Raw genomic sequence first — 20,004 nt, 5'->3', positions numbered from 1 at the left:
ATGCCGGCTGGATCGATGATGCCCTATGGGGCTCCGTCTCGAACTGAAAATATACCGGAGAGTGGTTCCGGCAGAGTCCCCGAACTATCGGATGTCGAAGACACCTCTCATCGGAATCAACCCGCAGGGGTTACAATCAGGGAGCCCTTCGAACCCCTCCGAGCCGAGGTGAATGCTCCGAGCGATTCACTTGAGGCAGCAACGATCGAGGACTCGCCTCTCTTTCCCGCTTTTTCCGCAGGGCTGATTCGGGAAGCTCAAGCTCTGGGGGCCCTTAATCTTGATAGGCCTCACGATGAAGAGGATCCGTTTTGTGACTTGTTTACTGGTATCGAGGATGTTGCCGGTGCCGGTGATAAATCAGATCTTTTTCACGGTTTGCGGCAGGCTTTGGACCAAGTGAGTCTTTTGAAAACCTTTTTGTTGGTATTGCCTTTATGTTCGTCTTTCGTTAACTTCACTCCTTGTTTCTTCGTAGGCTGTGGCAGTCCATCGAGAACAATGTTCTCGTTCCCAGAATGAGCTGCATCGATATGCGGCCGACCTAAAACGTGCTATCGATGAGAGGAACTCTCTCAAACTTTCCTTAGGACAGAGAGAGGAGGAAATAAAAGATCTCCGGGCCGAGCTGTCCAAGGCTTATCAAGACCAGAATGATTTGTCTGAGCAGGTAATGATGCTTTTGAAAACCTATGGGTTCAATACCGGAATGGTATCTAACATTTCGGTCTCACAGCTGCAGCAAAAAATCGAGATGATAGGGAGGTTGCGTGAGGAGGTCGATGTGATAAGGATGGAATCCTTGCGGTGGAAAGAAGGTATGGACCGCTTTGCTACAGAAAAAGAGACCGCTCGAGCCCAGTTATCGTCGTCTAAAACCCAACTTCAGAAAGTGAAGGAGAAAAACCTGGTTCAAGCAAAGAAAATCGAGGAGCTTGAGGCTCGGTTGGCCTCAGTACTCGCCAAGGCCGAATCCAATGCCGAAAAGGCAAAGACTTATGCGGATGAGCTCGTGGCCGTCTATCAGGCTGATGCTGAAGCTGCCCAAGTTCAGGCAAGAGAGGCAGCCGAATCCGCCGATTGTCGGGCGCATTGGGTTGCCGAACTTGCTAAGTACCGATCCAGGAGAGAAACCCTCGAGGAGATTCATGCTCGCGGCTTCGATCTCACGGAAGAGATAAAAAGGGCTAAAGAACTCGAGGTTGATGCCGAAGCTCTGGTTTTCGATGATGATAATGACGACGATGGGAGAAAAAGTGGATCCGAGAACGGGGGGAATCTGATAAAGAAAAGACCGCTCCCGTTTAAAAAAAAAATTGTTGTAGCCACCCATGTAAATAAATTTTGTGTATAGGCCTCTTCTTTTGCCGACTTGCTTTTGATTCTGTTTCCTAGGTTGCTGTGATTTGCCTCATGAATATTTCCATAATGTTTTTAAACCAATTAATCAAACTCGAACCTCGCAGTCTCTTCAACCGAGCGAGTGTTTGCTTGTGCTCGATTTAATTGTCAACGATTCGATTTTGAAGAGAATATAGCCCGTGGGCGTGGTGTACGAGTGAGTGTTTGCTTGTGCTCGAATTAATATAGCCCGTAGGCTTGGTCGAGTGAATGATTCGAACTCGAATTAATGCAGCCCGTAGGCTATTTGGTCGAGTGAGTTTTTTCTCAAACTCGAGATAAACAATAGCTCGTAGGCTTGATCGAGTGAATGATTCGAACTCGAATTAATGCAGCATGTAGGCTATTTGGTCGAGTGAGTGTTTGCTCGAACTCGAATTAAAGAATAGCCCGTAGGCTTGATCGAGTGAATGATTCGAACTCGAATTAATGTAGCCCGTAGGCTATTTGATCAAGTGAGTGTTTACTCGAACTCGAATTAAAGAATAGCCCGTAGGCTTGATCGAGTGAATGATTCGAACTCGAATTAATGCAGCCCGTAGGCTATTTGGTCTAGTGAGTTTTTGCTCGAACTCGAGATAAAAAATAGCCCGTAGGCTTGATCAAGTGAATGATTCGAACTCGAATTAATGTAGCCCGTAGGCTATTTGGTCGAGTGAGTGTTTGCTCGAACTCAAAATGAGAAATAGCCCGTAGGCTTATTTGGTCGAAACAGTTTTTGCTCGAACTTGAGATAAAAAATATATAGCCCGTAGGCTTAATGGTCGCATTATATCTTAATTCTTCACATGTTATTACACGCCTGGGTTCGGGCCAACTTATACGAGCATGGCTCGCTTCGACCATTTGGCTCTTTACAGTTTTCCTATCGGGACCCTGTTGTTGTGAAGTAACTCTCTTACGGGGCCTCGGATATTATCATAAGTGCTGCACGACCAATGGTTGCCTCATTAAAAACCTTGCCGAAAAACCCATTTGGGATAAAAACCAGTCTTAAGAAAAAAAGAGTGCAACGCGTGCTTTCTGATGAGAGATCCGTCCCCTGTTCGGACTTCTGCAGGGGTCAGTTTTGAGATGTAAACGAATATGGAAAGGTTGTACCTTAACAGTAGTACCGTTTCAGATGTGATATATTCTAGTTGCTTGATAACTGTTTGCCGTTTATAACGCCGATCATGTACGATCCCTTTCTGATGTCCTCGAGTACCTGATATGGTCCTTCCCAATTCGGTCCTAACTTTCCTTCATTCGGATTTCGGGTATTGATGGTAATTTTTCTTAACACTAAGTCCCCAGGATTGAAATGGCGGAGCTTGGTTCTTCGGTTATAATACCTTTCGATTCGTTGCTTTTGGGCGGCCATTCGGACGAGGGCAGTTTCTCGCCTTTCGTCCGATAGTTCGAGGCTTGTGTTCATAGCCTTGTTATTTGATTCTTCCATCGAGAATTGAAATCTGGCACTGGGTTCACCAACCTCAACTAGTATTAATGCTTCGGATCCATATACTAAGGAGAACGGGGTCTCCCCCGTACTGGATTTTGATGTTGTCCGATATGCCCAAAGGACTTCGGGCAGGATTTCTCTCCATCTCCATTTAGCATCGTTCAACCTGTTCTTTATGTTTTGAATGACAGTTTTATTCATTGATTCGGCCTGCTCGTTCCCACCGGGGTGGTACGGCATCGACAGTATCCTTTTTATCTTGTGGTCTTTGAGGAATCTTGTTACTTTGCCGCCAATGAATTGCTTTCCATTGTCACATACTATTTCGGCGGGTATCTCGAACCGGCATATGATATGATCCCAAATAAAGTCTATAACTTCTTTCTCTCTTATTCTCTCGAACGCCTGCACTTCAACCCATTTAGAAAAATAGTCAGTCATAAACAACATGAATTTAGCTTTACCTGGGGTCGATAGCAGAGGGCCGACGATATCCATTCCCCATTTAATGAAAGGCCATGGGGATAGGACCGAGTGGAGTTGTTCTCCGGGCTGGTGGATCATTGGCGCTAACCTTTGGCATTTATCACATTTACGAACAAATTCCTTCGTATCTTTGCCCATATCGATCCAATAATACCCTGCTCTGATTATTTTTTGGACTAATGTGTCGGCTCCAGAGTGATTCCCGCAAGTACCCTCATGCACTTCCCGTAGGACATAATCGACATCCCCCGGACCAAAATATACCGCCAATGGTCTGTCGAACGTTCTTCGGTACAGTGTTCCATCTGAAGCCAGAGTGAATCGAGCAGCCTTGGTCCGTAGGGTTCTGGACTCTTTAGGGTCCAATGGGAGTTTTTCGTTTTTCAAATATTCGATATACTTTTTTCTCCAATCCCAAGTTAAGCTTGTAGAATTTATTTCGGCGTGTCCTTCTTCGACTACCGATCTCGAAAGTTGAACCACACTCCCCGAGCCCATATCATCCACCTCGACCGATGACCCCAAATTCGCCAATGCATCGGCCTCATTATTCTGTTCCCGTGGTACATGCCGTAAAGTCCATTGTTTGAAATGGCGCAAAGTGATAAGCAGTTTATCTAAATACCTCTGCATTCTACCTTCTCGAACTTCGAAAGTTTTCTTTACTTGACTCACCACCAGCAAGGAATCGCAGTTGGCTTCAATGATTTCTTCTCCCAAATTTCTAGCTAGCTCGAGACCTGCAATCACGGCTTGCTCTTCTCGAACCAGGACACCGCTTATGGCGACTTCCGACACTGCTAGGTACAAGCAAAGTTTCTCATCGATTTTTGGAGTGTGAAGCAGTGGTGCGCTTGACAGATATCGTTTTAGTCCTTCTAATGCTTGTTGGCACTCCGGGGTCCACGAAAAATCGTTCTTCTTTTTTAGTAGAGAAATTTTTTTTATGACTTCGATCGGATGACCTCGATATGAATCGGCTTAGGGCGGCGATCCGACCCGTTAGTCTTTGCATGGCCTTTACGCTGTCTACGACGGTGATGTCTTCAGCAGCCTTGATTTTATCGGGGTTAATCTCTATTCCCCGATGTGATACCATGAAGCCGAGGAACTTTCCCGAACCGACACCGAAGGCACATTTTTCGGGGTTGAGCTTCATTTTGTATTTCCTCAGAATCTCGAACGTTTCCTGCAAATAAATTAAATGGTCCTCTGCGCACAGGGATTTTACTAACATGTCATCAATATAAACCTCCATTGATTTTCCTATTTGTTCTTCGAACATTTTATTCACTAGGCGTTGGTAAGTGGCCCCTGCGTTTTTTAGCCCGAAGGGCATCACATTATAACAATACATCCCATATTTGATGACAAACGAGGTTTTCTCCTGGTCCTCCGGGTTCATATGTAGTTGATTATACCCGGAATAGGCATTGAGAAAAGTGAGGATCTCGTGGCCGGCCGTGGCATCGATCATGTGATCGATGTTGGGCAATGGAAAAGAATCCTTGGGGCATGCTTTGTTCAAATCCTTATAGTCCACGCACATCCTAAGTTTGTCCCCTTTTTAGGGACTACGACTACGTTGGCTAACCATTCGGGGTATTTTACCTCCCGAATGGACCCTATTTTGAGAAGTTTGGTTACCTTGTACTTTATGAAGGCGTTCTTTCTATCGGACTGGGGTCTTCTTTTTTGCTTCACCGGTCTGAACCGATGGTCCAAACTTAGCTGATGCGTCGTTATGTCCGGCGGGATCCTGTTATATCTAAATGGGACCAGGCGAAACAATCGATGTTATTGATAAGAAATTGAACGAGTTTCTTCCTGAGTTCAGGGCTCAACCCCGTTCCCAAGTATACCTTTTGCTCGGGCTGGCGCTCGATTAATACGACTTGTTCTAGCTCCTCGATCATTGATTTTGTGCCAACGAAGTCATCGGGAGTTACGAAAGATCGAGGGACCCTTTGGTCTTTATTCTCTTCGACTTTCTGGTTGTCAAGCTGGGTTGGAGTCACTGTCTGTGATTGCTATTTGGTGTCCCGTTCTCCTTCCGGGCCCGGGCCCTTTATCGGCGAAAGTGAGGACATTAGTTTGGCTTAATCGACGGCGAACATTTCTTTTGCGGCTGGCTGCTCTCCGTATACCGTTTTGACATCTCCCGATGCCGGAAATTTGAGGACCTGGTGCAGGGTCGAAGGCACGGCTCTCATGTTGTGGATCCATGGCCTTCCGAAAAGGGCGTTATACCTCATATCGCCTTCGATCACGTGAAACTTTGTTTCCTGGACAGTTCCGGCCACGTTTATTGGCAAGGCTATCTCCCCTTTGGTGGTTTCGCATGCCATATTAAACCCGTTTAGGACCAGAGTTGCAGGCACGATTCGATCCTGCAGGCCGAGCTGCTCTACTACCTTTAATCGGATGATATTGGCCGAGCTACCTGGATCGATCAACACACGCTTAATCTTAGTTTTATTTACGAGTATGGATATTACCAGGGCGTCGTTGTGAGGTTGGATGACCCCTTCTGCATCTTTATCACCAAAGGACAAAGTCCCCATGGGTGCGTACTCTTGAGTCCGAGATTGCTTTTCCCTCACCATCGATGTTTTAGTGCGCTTAAGTGTTGGTCCCCGGGGGGTATCGGTGCCGTCGATGATCATGTGGATAATGTGTTGTGGTTCTTCTTGCTCGTTCTGCTTGCTGACATCCCTACTTCTAAAATGGCTCTTTGCTCTGTCACTCAAAAACTCCCGAAGGTGCCCTTTGTTAAATAGGCAAGCTATTTCCTCTCTTAGTTGCTTGCAATCTTCCGTTCTATGGCCATGGGTTCCATGGTATTCACACGTTTGATTGGGATTTCTCCGGGCAGGATTGGTTTGCATTGGTCGGGGCCATTTAGTGTCTTCGATGCGTCCGATGGCCGATACGAGAGCGGATGCGCCAACACTGAAGTTATACTCTGATAATCGAGGTGCTTCTATAGGCTCGGCATATTTGTCGAAGCCGCTCTTACTCATAAGCCCCCGAGAATTTTGTCCCCGATCAATTCTTTGACTGTTCCGAACTGCGTTGCGTGTTGAACCATTGTTTATTCGATCGGTGATGTATGGTCGATATCGGTCTCTGTTTGACCTTTGTTCTCTGTCGATCTGCTTTTGATTAATAACTGTCCTGTTCTGATGAACAGGTCCGTACAGGGTCCCCGACTGATCATCCTCGACCCTAATTTTCGATTGATATCGGTTATGTACATCTGCCCAAGTTACCGCCGGGTACTCGATCAAATTTTGCTTCAGCCGATGTGATGTTGTCGAACTTAGCTCGTTCAATCCTAGGGTGAAAGCTTGTACGGCCCAGTCGTCGGTGACCGGGGGTAATTCCATGCGTTCCATTTAAAATCGGGATACGAATTCCCTCAGCATTTCTCCCTGCCTTTGCTTTACTTTGAAGAGGTCTGATTTTCTCGTTGCGACCTTTATGGCACCAACATGTGCTTTTACGAACGAATCTGCCAACATGGCAAAAGAATCGATGGAATTTGATGGTAGATTGTGGTACCAAATCATAGCTCCTTTCGAGAGGGTCTCCCCGAACTTTTTCAATAACACGGATTCAATCTCGTCATCTTCCAAATCGTTGCCTTTTATGGCACACGTGTAAGAGGTGACATGTTCGTTAGGATCGGTCGTTTATCATTAGCGGAGCTCCCGGAATTTGATCGACCCTGGCATTATACGTCTCCACCCTCTTGTCGTTGGCTTCGACTCGTTTCGTGAGTTCCTCGAGCAGTTTAGTAATTCCAGGATTAGTCCCCGATTCTTGCTCGTTAGATTTCATTATGGCAGGCTCTGTTCTAGGGGTGACCTCTCGAAGTGGGTTAGAAACTGGCCTGCTTTGTGCGCTAGTTTGGCTCTGTAGCTGAGCTATTGCTAATTGTTGGGCTTGTAACATCTCGAAGATCATGCGTAAGCTGGCCCCGATCTCCTCCGTATTTTGGGTGTCTTGGGCTACGGATCGAGCACCGCCCTGAATGCTTCTTTCTGGTTCGTAATGTTGGTTTGCTTCCAAAGGAATTTGTGAATTGACATTTAGTGGTATTCCGGCTCGAATCTCGGGTAGTGCCAAGTTGTTGGTTTCATCTTGAAGGTCAGCTTCGTAATCGGTCGGCGAAGCCATTTGGTCGGTGGCTATTCGTAGCCGAACCTGAATTGAAGGTTGTTTTTGGAAATAAGTGGCCACTATTATCCTCGGCCCCACGGTGGACGCCAAACTGTTTACCCGAAAAAAGGGATAGAGTTGAATTTATGCGCAGTTTCGAAGATACGTGGTACAACTTAATACAGAATGCTAAGATAAATAAAAGTATGAATATAGATTAGAGAAAACGTAATCTAGGCCAATCAATTATGAACAGTGAAATTTAGGATTTAACAAAAATAGAATCAATCTAAGAAACTAGAAAGATCACTCTTGCTTGTAGAGGGGATAATACAATTTGTGATAGTGTAAGTCCTCCATAGATCCCTTACAAAAATGATAAACAAGTCCTTTTATAATGAAGGGGTTTGGCTCCAAGCATAATAAAATAAACATTCAGTGGGAAACCCATGATAAATCAGCTTTTACATAATTTCTGCCAAGATTCCCTCTAGTGGGATTACAACGGCTTTTGTCTGCGAGCCCGATCTTGCTTAGAACCCTCGATTTTGGTTCGAGCTTGATTTCGGCTCGAACTTGTGATCTTGACTCGAGCTCGATCCCGGTTCGAGCCTTCGAACGGATTCCTGATCGATGTAGGTTGGTTTTTGGATTATCTGCACGATAGATCTACCCGCACCATGGTTCGATTCTTGTTCGAGTTTGATTATGATATCGATCTCAACACGGACCGGCCTTCCCAGACTCTAGATTAGTTCGTGCCCCCTCCCTCCTCCCCCCTTCGTGATCTTACTTCGATACATCACCCTTCGAACCGTACCGGACATGCCAAATCCATTTCGACCGTATACATATGTCTTCCATATTATTGTAAGGAACTAATCCTCCAACAATATTACACTAAATTTGCACAAAGCTAATCACGTAGCTTGAATAATTTATTTTAAACTATTAAACTTTACCGGCTAATCACTTCAGTTTATGTATATTGTAGCTTGATAATACTTGAAAATGTTTGCATCAGCCATTTGATACTCTTGGACAGGGGCGGCCTGTCCATAAAGCGGGTAAAGCAATTGCTTTAGGTCCCACATTTATGGGGGCCCCATTTTTTGGTTATATCTATATTATATTTATAAATTAAAAAAATAATAAAATGAAATGGGAAGTTTGAACACAAATTTGAGATAGTGGACCACACGTCCACAACTTTCTCAAACAAAACTTTGTTGAGCAAAGTGAACACAAGCAGACAACGTGTGCACTGTGCACTAATAGCTATGCCATTATATTATATGTTATACTTTGTTCTTACTCACAAAACTTTGTTGAGCAAAGTGAAGACAAGTAGACAATGTGTGCATTGTGCACTAATAGCTATGCCACTATATTATATTTTATACTTTGTTTTTACTCCATTTTTCAACGGTTCATTAATCACACTCCATTCTTCATTCTTCATTCTTCAATAGCCAAAGATCAAAGCTTTATTTTGGATCTTCAGGGTTCAGTGTATTGATTCAAGAAATAGTGGAGTGTTTTGTTTGTTCTATTTTCATGATTCAAGTCTTACAAGTTACAACAAGCATACTCGAACAGAAAATTTAATTTCATATCAAGCTATCCATTTTTGAATCAGGTTCTATTATTCTATCTTTTATTATTTTCTCATCTAAAATTTAATATTTTGCTATTTATTCTATCTTTTTATTATTTTCTCATTTAAAATTTAATATTTTGCTATTTAATGTACTTTTAGATTATTTATTATTATTAGAAGATAAGTATGTCAAATAGAAAGTGTGAATCTGGTTATGAAAAACTCAAGAAAAGAAGAAGAATTCAAAATCTAATACAATCTCAAAAAGGTGCTCTTGACAAATTTTTATTGAATAATAAAAATCTTGAATCAGAAAAGTTGGGAGAGTGTTCTCTAGATGAGCAAGTTAGTAATTCAGTTGAGTTAGATAATTCGAAAATTAATAATATTCAAGTAGAAAAAGAACAAGTAAGTGACAAGTCGGAAATAGATCCTCAAAATAATACATTGATGCTTATGAATGAAATAAATAATTCAACTCCTATAAATATATATGATCCTAGTCAATGGACTAATATAGATACAAAGTTGAGAGATCTATTAGTAGAAAAGGGGCCAATTAGAATAATTGACACAAATTTTCCGAATGATACATTTTCAAGACATTTTTCTACTACACATTATATTCAAAAATTGGTGAATGGTGAAAGACATGATAGAAGATGGTTAGTTTATTCTAAAGACTTAGATAAAGTATTTTGTTTTTGTTGTAAGTTGTTTAGTTTGAGTTCCGGAACTTGTAGTAGTAAACTAGCTAGTGAAGGTAGTAATGATTGGAGAAATATTAGTACTAAGCTCAAAACTCATGAAACAACAAATGAACATATTATTAACATGGCTGCATGGATTGATTTAGAAATTGCCTTAATCTTGAATTTTAAAAACACATTGCCTTAATCTTGAATTTTTCTTAAAGCATAATAATCAATCCGATATTGATGGTTTAGATTTATTTTCTGAGTTGAAAGTATTAAGGAAAATAGTACAAGTAGAAGATAATAGTTTAATTGATATACTCAATCAAATAAAGAGACTTGATTCTTTTCCAAATGCCTATATTGCTTATAGAATAATGTTAACAATTCCAGTTACCGTTGCTTCAACGCAAAGAAATTTTTCAAAATTAAAATTGATAAAATCGTACATAAGATCAACAATGTCTCAAGAGAGATTAAATGGGTTAGCTATATTGTCAATTGAGAAAGACTTATTAAGAGAAATTGATTATAAGAAAATTATTAGTAACTTTGCATCTAAAAAAGCTAGAAAAATTGACTTCAAATAATAATAATAAAATTAAAATATTAAGGTCCCTCATTAAAATTTGGCTTTAGGCCCCAAAATACGTCGGGCCGCCCTGCTCTCGGAACATTTAGAAGGTTCTCAAAGTTTATAAATTTACATAAACGCCAACGTCATTTAAAGTAAAAGTGATAATTCAAGGGTATAAATAAATATTAGTTGTGATATTGAAACATTAAAAGAGGGGTCCACATAATAGGAAGTGACAATTTCAAAAGCTACTCTAGACGTGTGGCATGGGAATTGAGGTCCCCCCCACACGATCATCACACTCAGCAAATATGTACAGGTGATAAAGCTTCATGTACAGTAGCTTGAAAGCAGATAAACAATGAAATTCCAGAAATACCCTCACAATAAGCAGGCATGTTGACGGGAAGGTGCCTGCTAACTAGGGGCGTCGGTCGTTCCGATCGGTTATTATGAAAGTACGGTTCGATTTATCGGTTTTCGATTTTATAATATTAATAACCAAATCAAACCAAAATATTTACAGTTCAGTGCGGTATTTTCAAAATTCGATTCGGTTATTTCCGGTTTAGTTTTTCGGTTATTAACGATTCAAGATTTTTATATCTTGAATTTACAATGATCCAGACTTTTTGCTGGATTTCAGCTTAGTAGTTAACAAATCAATGTAAATTAGAAGTCCAGATCGCTTAGTTGAGCACCAGTTGACGCAGTTTCTTTTTTAATATTTGTACCATTTTATTTTTCTTCAGTATTTTTTCCATTTTGGTCCTGATCACTTCTCAAGCTTTCTTCGAAAAGTTCAGATAATCTCTTCTTTTTATCTGTTGAGGATGGTTGCTGAAAATAAGCGGGGTTCTGTTCCCTGTTAAATTTCCAGCTAAGGGATGAACAGGTGTATTTCCACGAGATGGCGTAAAATCTGCAGTCAAATTTCGAAAACCGAAATATCAAAACTGTAAGTCTTATCGAAAAATTAAAATTTAATAATTTAAAAATCGTGCACCGACCGAATGACCGATTAAACCGAAATCGAAAAACCGAAATTCACGATTCGGCCGATTTTTTCGATTCGACCGGTATTATGCCCACCCCTAATGCTAACTCTCTCTTATATAATAGTAGAATATGGCATGAATAATGACAAATTTGTTCTCTAATTTGTAACGCCACTAAAAGGTAAAAGAGTGCAGGTGCATGCTTTGAGCAAAAAGCTCCAATTTATTATATTCCTTCAGGAAAAATCCAAAAAAAAAAGAAGGAAAGACAAAAATAATGATCCTAACTAAATTAAAAGTTTGTATAACAAAACACCTTATATTACAGAAGGGGCACAAAAAAGGGCAAAAGCTTCACCAATTCAGTATGCAAACAGATTAGCATTTCTGGAAATCGGAAGTCGTAACCCAGTTATATAAATTGAAATAAGAAAAATTAACTCAATTCTAAAGGGACAAACTGACAAAAAGATTTGGTAGAGAATGCTAAGGAGAATTCTCACCACGCACGAATGAAGATTGGGGATAAATGATAATGATCTATCTGTATATTCCTCCCATGAGTTGATGGCATGTTATTAATAGTAGTCTTCATTGAAGATGAAATTTTTAGATAATTAGTAATAAAGACTTCTGGACTTTCTAAACTGAAAAAGAATTGGGTAGAAGATGAATAACGGTCTAACGGAGGTGTAATTAACAGAATACAATTAAGAAGTGACTTTTGAATATTTTATTGTAGCAGAAAATAAAGAAAAATAGGAAAAAATCCAAAAATTTGAGGAAAAAAATAAATATGATTCTTGGCCAAAAATATATGTCACCTCACTTTTTAATTCCCCTCTAGATAGGATGTGATGGGGTTACACCAAGGTTCTGCGCTCAGTCCGTTCTTATTCGCATTGGTGATGGACGCGTTAACACACCATATTCAAGGGGATGTGCCATGGTGCATGCTATTCGCCGATGACATAGTTTTGATTGATGAGTCGCGAGCCGGTGTTGACGAGAGGCTGGAGGTTTGGAGACAGGCTCTTGAGTCTAAGGGTTTCAAGCTGAGCAGGACGAAAACGGAATACCTGGAGTGTAAGTTCAGCGCTGATCCAGGGGAAGTGGGCGTGGATGTGAGGCTTGATTCGCAGGTCATCCCGAGAAGAGGTAGCTTCAAGTATCTTGGTTCGGTTATCCAGGAGGGAGGAGAGATCGATGAGGATGTCACACACCGTATTGGGGTAGGATGGATGAAGTGGAGGTTAGCATCTGGAGTCCTGTGCGACAAGAGAGTGCCACTGATACTCAAAGGTAAGTTTTATAAAGCGGTGGTTAGACCGGCCATGATGTATGGGGCTGAGTGTTGGCCCGTTAAGAACTCACATATCCAGAAGATGAAAGTAGCAGAAATGAGGATGTTGCGGTGGATGTGCGGACACACTAAGATAGATAAGATTAGGAATGATGATATGGCTCCTATTGATGACAAGATGCGGGAAGCGAGGCTTAAATGGTTCGGACATGTTCAGAGGAGAAGCCTAGATGCTCTGGTACGGAGGTGTGAGCAACTGGTTGTGGAGGGCACCAGAAGAGGTAGAGGGCGTCCTAAGAAGTATTGGGGAGAGGTGATCAGGCAGGATATGGCGAGACTCCAGATTTCCGAGGACATGACACTAGATAGGAAGATATGGAGGTCGAGTATTAGGGTTGTAGGTTAGGAGGTAGTTGAGTCGTGCCTTACTTCGTACTATTGTGGGACTAGTCATGTAGGGTTTTTGTCTGAGATAGCTAGTGGCAATGTTGTAGATTACTATTTCGCTTTTCAATGCATGTCTTATTTACTAGCTATCACTTTTTCTTTGCATCTTTCTTCTAGATTTTATGGTGTTCTTATTGTTCTTATGATTGTCGTGGTGATACTAATATTTACTAATATTGTCTCCCTTTGCTTTGCATCCTTCTTCTTCTTCTTCTGGATTTCATGGTGTTTCTATTTATCATATGATTGTTGTTGTGATACTAATATTGTCTCCTTTTTGTCCTTTTGTATTTTTGTTTCTTTTTTAGCCGAGGGTCTTTCGGAAACAGTCTCTCTACCCCGTCAGGGTAGGGGTAAGGTCTGCGTACACACTACCCTCTCCAGATCCAATTAGTGGGATTTTACTCGGATGTTGTTGTTGTTATTGTTGTTGTAGATAGGATGTGATGGTCCCTACCTTACTTGTTTGAAAACTAGGAAACACAAGACAAACGAAAAGAAAATTAGAAATCTTTCCCTATATTCCCCAACTTTTATCATATTAGTTTCTCTTACTTTATATAGAAAGTGTTAGAAGAACGTTGAGCACGAAGGTATAAAAGTAATAGCCTGTTTCGCAAGTTTTTTTCTTGGCCAAAAATACATTCTTTTTTTTTTGTCAAAAGTGTTTCTTTATTTTCAAAAGTTAAGGTGTTTGGTCAAGCTTTTTTAAGGAAAAAAATAATTTTTGAATAGAAGTTGAAGCAGTTTCTGAGAAGCAGAAAAAAATAGCTTCTCCCGGAAGTATTTTTTTGAAAAGCACTTTTGAAAAAAATAACTTAGAAGTATTTTTTAAAAGTTTGGTCAAACACTAATTGCTGCTCAAAATTATTTTTCAAATTAATTAGCTAAACACAAATTGATTTTCACCAAAAGTACTTTTTTGAAAAGTACTTTCGGAGAAAGCAATTCTCAAAATAAGCAGATTTTAGAAACGTGATCAAACATGCTATAAAGAAAATTACTGTTTTCATACTTGGCGGATTGGAGAAAGAAAGAATTAAAAAAGAATGAGGGGCTTACAATCGGTTTTTCTGTTTCCAATTAACACACCATTAAAAAACTTATATGGGAATAACGTGACAGTGTTTATGTGACAGCTGATATGAGTCTTTTAGCATCGGATTAATGGTTTTATGACGAGTTTGATTTGTGATTTTGTTGCTATGGATACTTTTAGTTTTATGACTTTGTTGATATAGTTAGTTTAATGACTTCGTTGCTATAGGTACTTAGTTTCATGATTATCTGTAAATTAACTAGTGCATATAGTAAATATGAACTAATAATCTTTAAGAAAAAGTTAAATAACCCGTTACAGTAGAATAGTTATACTGAGCAGAATAGTTATCTAAATATCAGGGGCTTCCTCCAAGAACTTGGTCCTGAATTGCTGTTCTTCTTCAATTTTGCGTGTCTCTATGTTGGTTTCCCCTTATGCTATTATTCAAGACCCTTATCTTCTGTGTAGTACATATAATCATCTCGGTACGGATTTTTATAACTTCTTCGTAATATAACTGTATAGGGTAAAATTGATTGATAGCGCGACACGTGGAATCGGAGACAGGCGGAAGACAAATAGAGTAAGAACTAAGACCGGGGACAACAACTGCAGTTGCGAAAATGATATGGATCTTACGAGAGCAACAGAAAGCCATCATGGGTCATCTCTCAAGGCAGGACCAAGTCATGACGAAATTGAAACATGCATTATCAGGTGCTTCCAACAACGCAAATGGAAGAGGCCCAGTTCCTCCCTCCCAGCGCTCCTACAAATCAAACGGCTCAAAGAGTGGATAACAACACCCCGAGGGGTGAGGTTGGTTTCGGCGGAGCCGCGGGTACCGATAGCGGATCCGGTAACGATAATGGTAATGATCCTTCAAAACCGCATGAGGGAGATAAACGAGCGGATGGATCAGAACACGAAAGAGTTTCACGCTCGAATGGATGAGATTCCGAGCGCACCACCAGTGATGAAGGGCCCGGATTCGAAGAAGTACACTCAATTGTCGTTTAGGCTGAGCGCAGCACTAGAATTGATTCCGAAACGGTTTAAGATGCCGGACATACCAAAGTACGATGGGACTTCAGATCCTCAGGAGCACATCACAACTTATATAATGGCGGTGAAAGGAAATGACTTGGCCCAACATGAGATTGAGTCGATTCTGCAAAAACAATTTGGAGAAACCCTCACGAAAGGGGTCTTGACATGGTATTCACTCCTACCCGAGAACTTAATCTATATTCTTTTGAAATGCTCGCAGATTCTTTTATTAAGGCCCATACCGGGGCCAGGAAGGTCCAAGCGCGGAAGGCGGACATATTCAGAATAGCACAATGAGAGTTCGAACTGCTACGGAAGTTCGTGATCAGATTTCATAAAGAAAGGATGTTGTTACCGGCCGTGTCAGACGAATGGGCAGTGGAGGCATTCACTAAGGGTTTGAACCTGAGGAGCTCCGACGCCTCCCGAAAGTTGAAGGAAAGCCTGCTCGAATTCCAATCGACCACATGGGAGGATGTTCATAACCGCTATGAACCGAAGATAAGGATAGAAGATGATTAGATTGGGTTCCCGGCATCAGCCAAGGGGCAGAACCGAGACAAGAGCCAGGATAAGGTTAAGGATGATTTTGATGCAGACCGGCGATCTTCCAAGGGCAGCTTTTTGCCTTACGAGAGAGCCGAGAGACGCGGCAATAAAGGGTTCCGGTCCTCGGATAGGTTCGCTCCCGAAAGAAGAACTGACCATGGCCGAAACAACAGATCGTTGCAAGACAAAGAGATATCGGGGACGCGGGATTCCACTTATCCAGGTTGTCAGATTATAATTTTAACATCAGCGTCGTGGAGCTGGTATCGGAAATGAGGAATATCAAAGAGGCATAATTCCCGAGGCTAATCAGATCTGATCCCAGCAAGAGGGATCCTAACTTATGGTACGAGTATCATGGGACTCATGGACACAAAACTGGGGACTACCAGCATCTGCGCGAGGAGGTGGCAACGCTGTTGAAAAATAACCATCTCAGGGAATTCTTGAGCGACCGAGGCAAGAACAATTACGGTCGCAACCGGGACAACGCAGAACCCTCGATGATAGGGGAAGATCCCCCTCGGTTGACTATCAACATGATTTTCGGAGGGAATTAAATCAATGGTGTAACCTTCTCGATGGCCAAGAAGACAAAAGTGTCGGTGACCTACAACAAGAGACTCCGAGAAATCGCCTAAGATGACATCACCTTCATGGAGGATGACGCCAACAGACTTCTTCTACCGCATAATGATGCCCCAGTAATTTCTCTTAATGTTCTATATTTCAAGATTAAACGTGTTTTGGTTGACCCATGAAGCTTAACCAACATCATTCAATGGAGAGTGCTGGAACAAGCCAAATTAACCGGAAGCATCATTCCAACAACAAAGCTCCTCGCCGGATTCAACTTGGCAAGTGTGACAACTTAAGGAGAGATCCTATTGACCACAAAATCCGTGGGGTTAAAAAGACTACCTTATTTGAAGTGGTGGATGGCGACATGGGCTACAACATAATTCTCTGTAGACCATAGTTACATGAAATGAAGGTCATACCATCAATATATCTCCAACTGCTGAAATTATTGATACTAGAGGGAATCAAGCAAATCAGGGGAGATCAATCGGCCGCAAGAGAAATGAACGCAGTGTCAATTTCCAGTAGTAAAAGGAAGGAGCCCAGCAAATAGCAATTACAGGAATCAACGCCTGCTCACGAGTCGAATGAAAATGATAAAGGCGAGGAGTCGTCGGAATCCCACCAGGTACCGAAAGAGAGAGACACGACCAAGTCTACTGCAGAAGAACTCAAACAAGTGGTTTTGTTTGAGGAATTCTTGGAGAGAAAATTTCACTTGGGAACAAGACTCAATCCCGAACTCATGTAAGGATTTATTAATAATAACGTTGATTGTTTTGAATGTCGTACTCGGTTATGACAGGTATCCCGCTAGAGTAAGCTAAACCTGGATCGAAGCATCCCTCCAGTAAGGCAAAAGAAACACCGGATAGCTGAGGTCAGAAACAAATTTGTTAAGGAAAAAGTAACTCAACCACTTGACATCGGTTAAATCAGGGAGGTAAAGTATACCGAATGGTTAGATAATGTCGTTGTAGTTTTGAAAAAGAATAACAAGTTTCGAATGTGCGTATAATATAAAGACTTGCATAAGGTGTGCCCTAAAGACTCATTCCTACCACCAAACATCAATCTAATGATTGATGCAACAACCGGGCACGAGTTAATGAGTTTCTTCGATGCCTATTCCAGGTACAACCAAATTAAGATGAACCCGGAAAATCAGAAAAAAATTGTTCATAATGAATTTCGGCATATACTGTTATAATGTGATGCCCTCCGGGATTAAAAACGCCGGAGCCACTTATCAGAGGCTCGTGAACAAGATGTTCGAGAAACAAAAAAGGTAAAATTGTGGAAGTGTATATAGAAGACATGTTGGTCATGTCTTTGAATGTAGTTGATCATTTAAAGCACCTACAGGAAACCTTTGATATCTTGAGGAAACACGATATGAAGCTCAACCCTGAAAAATGTGTGTTCGGGGTCGACTCCGGTAAGTTCTTGGGTTTCTTGGTTTTGCAAAGGGAGATCGAGGTAAATTCCGATAATATCAAATCCATCGAGGACATCCCAGACCAGCTAACAAGCGTAAAAGAAGTCTAAAAGCTAACTGAAAGATTGGCCGCTCTAAGTAGGTTCATCCCTTGATCCTCAAAAACATATCATCATTTCTTCTCTCTTTTGAAGAAGAAGAACAATTCCGGGAGGACGAAGGTACGTAATTTCATATTTATTATATCATCAAAATTTTGTCAGGAGCGGAGACTCGTTATCCGCACCTCGAAAAACTGGCCCTAGCTCTCGTAGTCGCCTCTCGAAAGCCTAGGCCTTATTTTCAATGCCACCCGATAGCAGTTGAAAACGACCTTCCCTTTGTGGAATGTTCTTCACAAGCACGAATTGTTAGGACAGTTGGATAAATAGGCGGTCGAAACTAGTGAGTTCGATATTGAATATAAGCTCAGGACTGCGATCAAATCGCAAGTTTTGACCGACTTTGTGGCCGATTTCAGTCCCGTGTTATTATCCATGGCTGCTAAAGAAGCGGTGATGGTGTCGAAAATGACATCAGAATTTTGGACCTTGTTCACTGACAGAGCTTCCAATGTGAAAGGGTCTGGGATCGGGGTGGTCCTAATCACGCCTTCGGGGGAGACCCTGAGGCAGGCCATAAAAACTGTTTCTTTAACTAACAATGAAGTCGAGTATGAGGCTTTGATTGCAGGACTCGAACTGGCCTGTGGACTTGGCTCTGAGGTCATGGGATTTTCGACACAAAGGAGGAACGCATGCAACAGTATATAATTAAAGTTCAAACTTTGCTTACACGATTCAGGGAGTGGTCGATCACACACATCCCGATAAAAGAGAACGTAGAAGCAGACACATTGGCCAATTTGGGGTCATCCGCGGAGATAAAAGGATCCAACTCAGGTACTTTAGTTTAACTTATGCATTCGGTACTGGATGTAAACGACTATTATGAATTAAATACAACAAACCTAGTTTGGGACTGGAGGAATGAGTTCATTGATTATCTTCGACATCGCAAGCTGTCCAAAAATGCGAAGGCATTCCGGGCACTTCGCACCAAAGCAACTCGTTACAACCTCTTGAGTGGACAATTATATAGGAGATCATTTCAAGGCTTGTTGACCCGATGTTTAGGAGCCTCGGAGGTGGACTACATAATGAGAGAGGTCCATGAAGGAATTTATGGGAACCACTCCAACGCAGATTTGTTGGTGCTAAAAATGGTTAGTTCAGAAATGCGACAAGTGTCAGCGCCATGCACAGTTGGTGCACCAACCGACAGAACTCTTCCATTCGGTAATATCCCCATAGTCATTCATGAAATGGGGGATGGATATAGTTGGGTCGCTGCCGCCGGGTCCCGGAAAGGTAAGATTCCTTTTAATTTTAACCGATTACTTCACTAAATGGATCGAAGCAGGTCCTTACCAGAAGATAAGTGAGCGCGAAGTGGTCGACTTCCTGTGGAAAAGCATAATTTGCCGGTTCGGAATACCAAAGGAGATTGCCTATGATAATGGGCCACAATTCATAGGCTCTAAAGTCACAAAATGCTTGAAAACCAGAAATTCAGAAGGATTACATCCTCGCCATACCATCCGAGCGCTAATGGGAAAGCGGAATTGACCAATAAGGTGATCATTCAAAACCTCAAAAAGAGGTTAGAAGTGACTAAAGGCAAGTGGCCCGAAGAGTTACCGGGCGTGCTATGGGTATACCGGATGACGACAAAATCAAGCACGTGAGAGACACCTTCCTCTCTTATATACGGCGCGGAAGCTCTGATCCCGATGGAAGTAGGAGAACCAACCTTACGGTTCTTCCGAGCAGACGAAGAAGCAAATAATAAGGCATTGCTGGTAAAGCTTGAATTGCTTGATGATTGCAGGGACTTGGCACACATAAGAATGGTGGCTTAGAAGCAGATAATGGAAAACTACTATAATTGGAGGGCCAATCTCCGCTACTTTAAAGTATGAAACTTGGTTTTGAGGAAAGTGACTCATAACACTCGAGAAATCAACGTCGGAAAGCTGGGTCCAATGTGGGAAGGACCCTACCGGATTTCAGCCATTACCGATAAAGGATCGTACGAGTTGGAGAATCAAAACGGAGTCAAATTTCCTAGCAACTGAAATGTGACTCACCTCAAAAAGTACTATTGCTAATGAATCATGCCTATACTGA

At 41.7% G+C, this 20,004-nt stretch overlaps 1 protein-coding gene across 1 annotated transcript; it reads left to right on the top strand.

Moving 5' to 3' along the window:
* LOC138898574 (uncharacterized) lies at nucleotides 1–19,762 on the top strand. Its single transcript, XM_070184651.1, has 3 exons — nucleotides 1–399; nucleotides 479–1,333; nucleotides 19,706–19,762. Exons 1-3 carry the CDS (start codon nucleotides 1–3, stop codon nucleotides 19,760–19,762), a joined length of 1,311 nt encoding a protein of 436 aa, XP_070040752.1.
* The last annotated feature ends 242 nt before the right edge of the window (nucleotides 19,763–20,004 follow it).

Source organism: Nicotiana tomentosiformis, chromosome 9 (assembly GCF_000390325.3).
Source record: "Nicotiana tomentosiformis chromosome 9, ASM39032v3, whole genome shotgun sequence".
NCBI classification, from domain to species: domain Eukaryota; kingdom Viridiplantae; phylum Streptophyta; class Magnoliopsida; order Solanales; family Solanaceae; genus Nicotiana; species Nicotiana tomentosiformis.
This window is presented reverse-complemented; position numbering and strand designations above follow the sequence as displayed.

Bases quoted from the DNA above. Each gene is read 5' to 3' on its own strand.
- LOC138898574 (XM_070184651.1), top strand. From the start codon at position 1: ATGCCGGCTGGATCGATGATGCCCTATGGGGCTCCGTCTCGAACTGAA. The intron at 400-478 runs GTGAGTCTTTTG...GTTTCTTCGTAG, and splicing joins TGCGGCAGGCTTTGGACCAA to GCTGTGGCAGTCCATCGAGA. The intron at 1,334-19,705 runs GTAAATAAATTT...TGATGATTGCAG, and splicing joins AAATTGTTGTAGCCACCCAT to GGACTTGGCACACATAAGAA.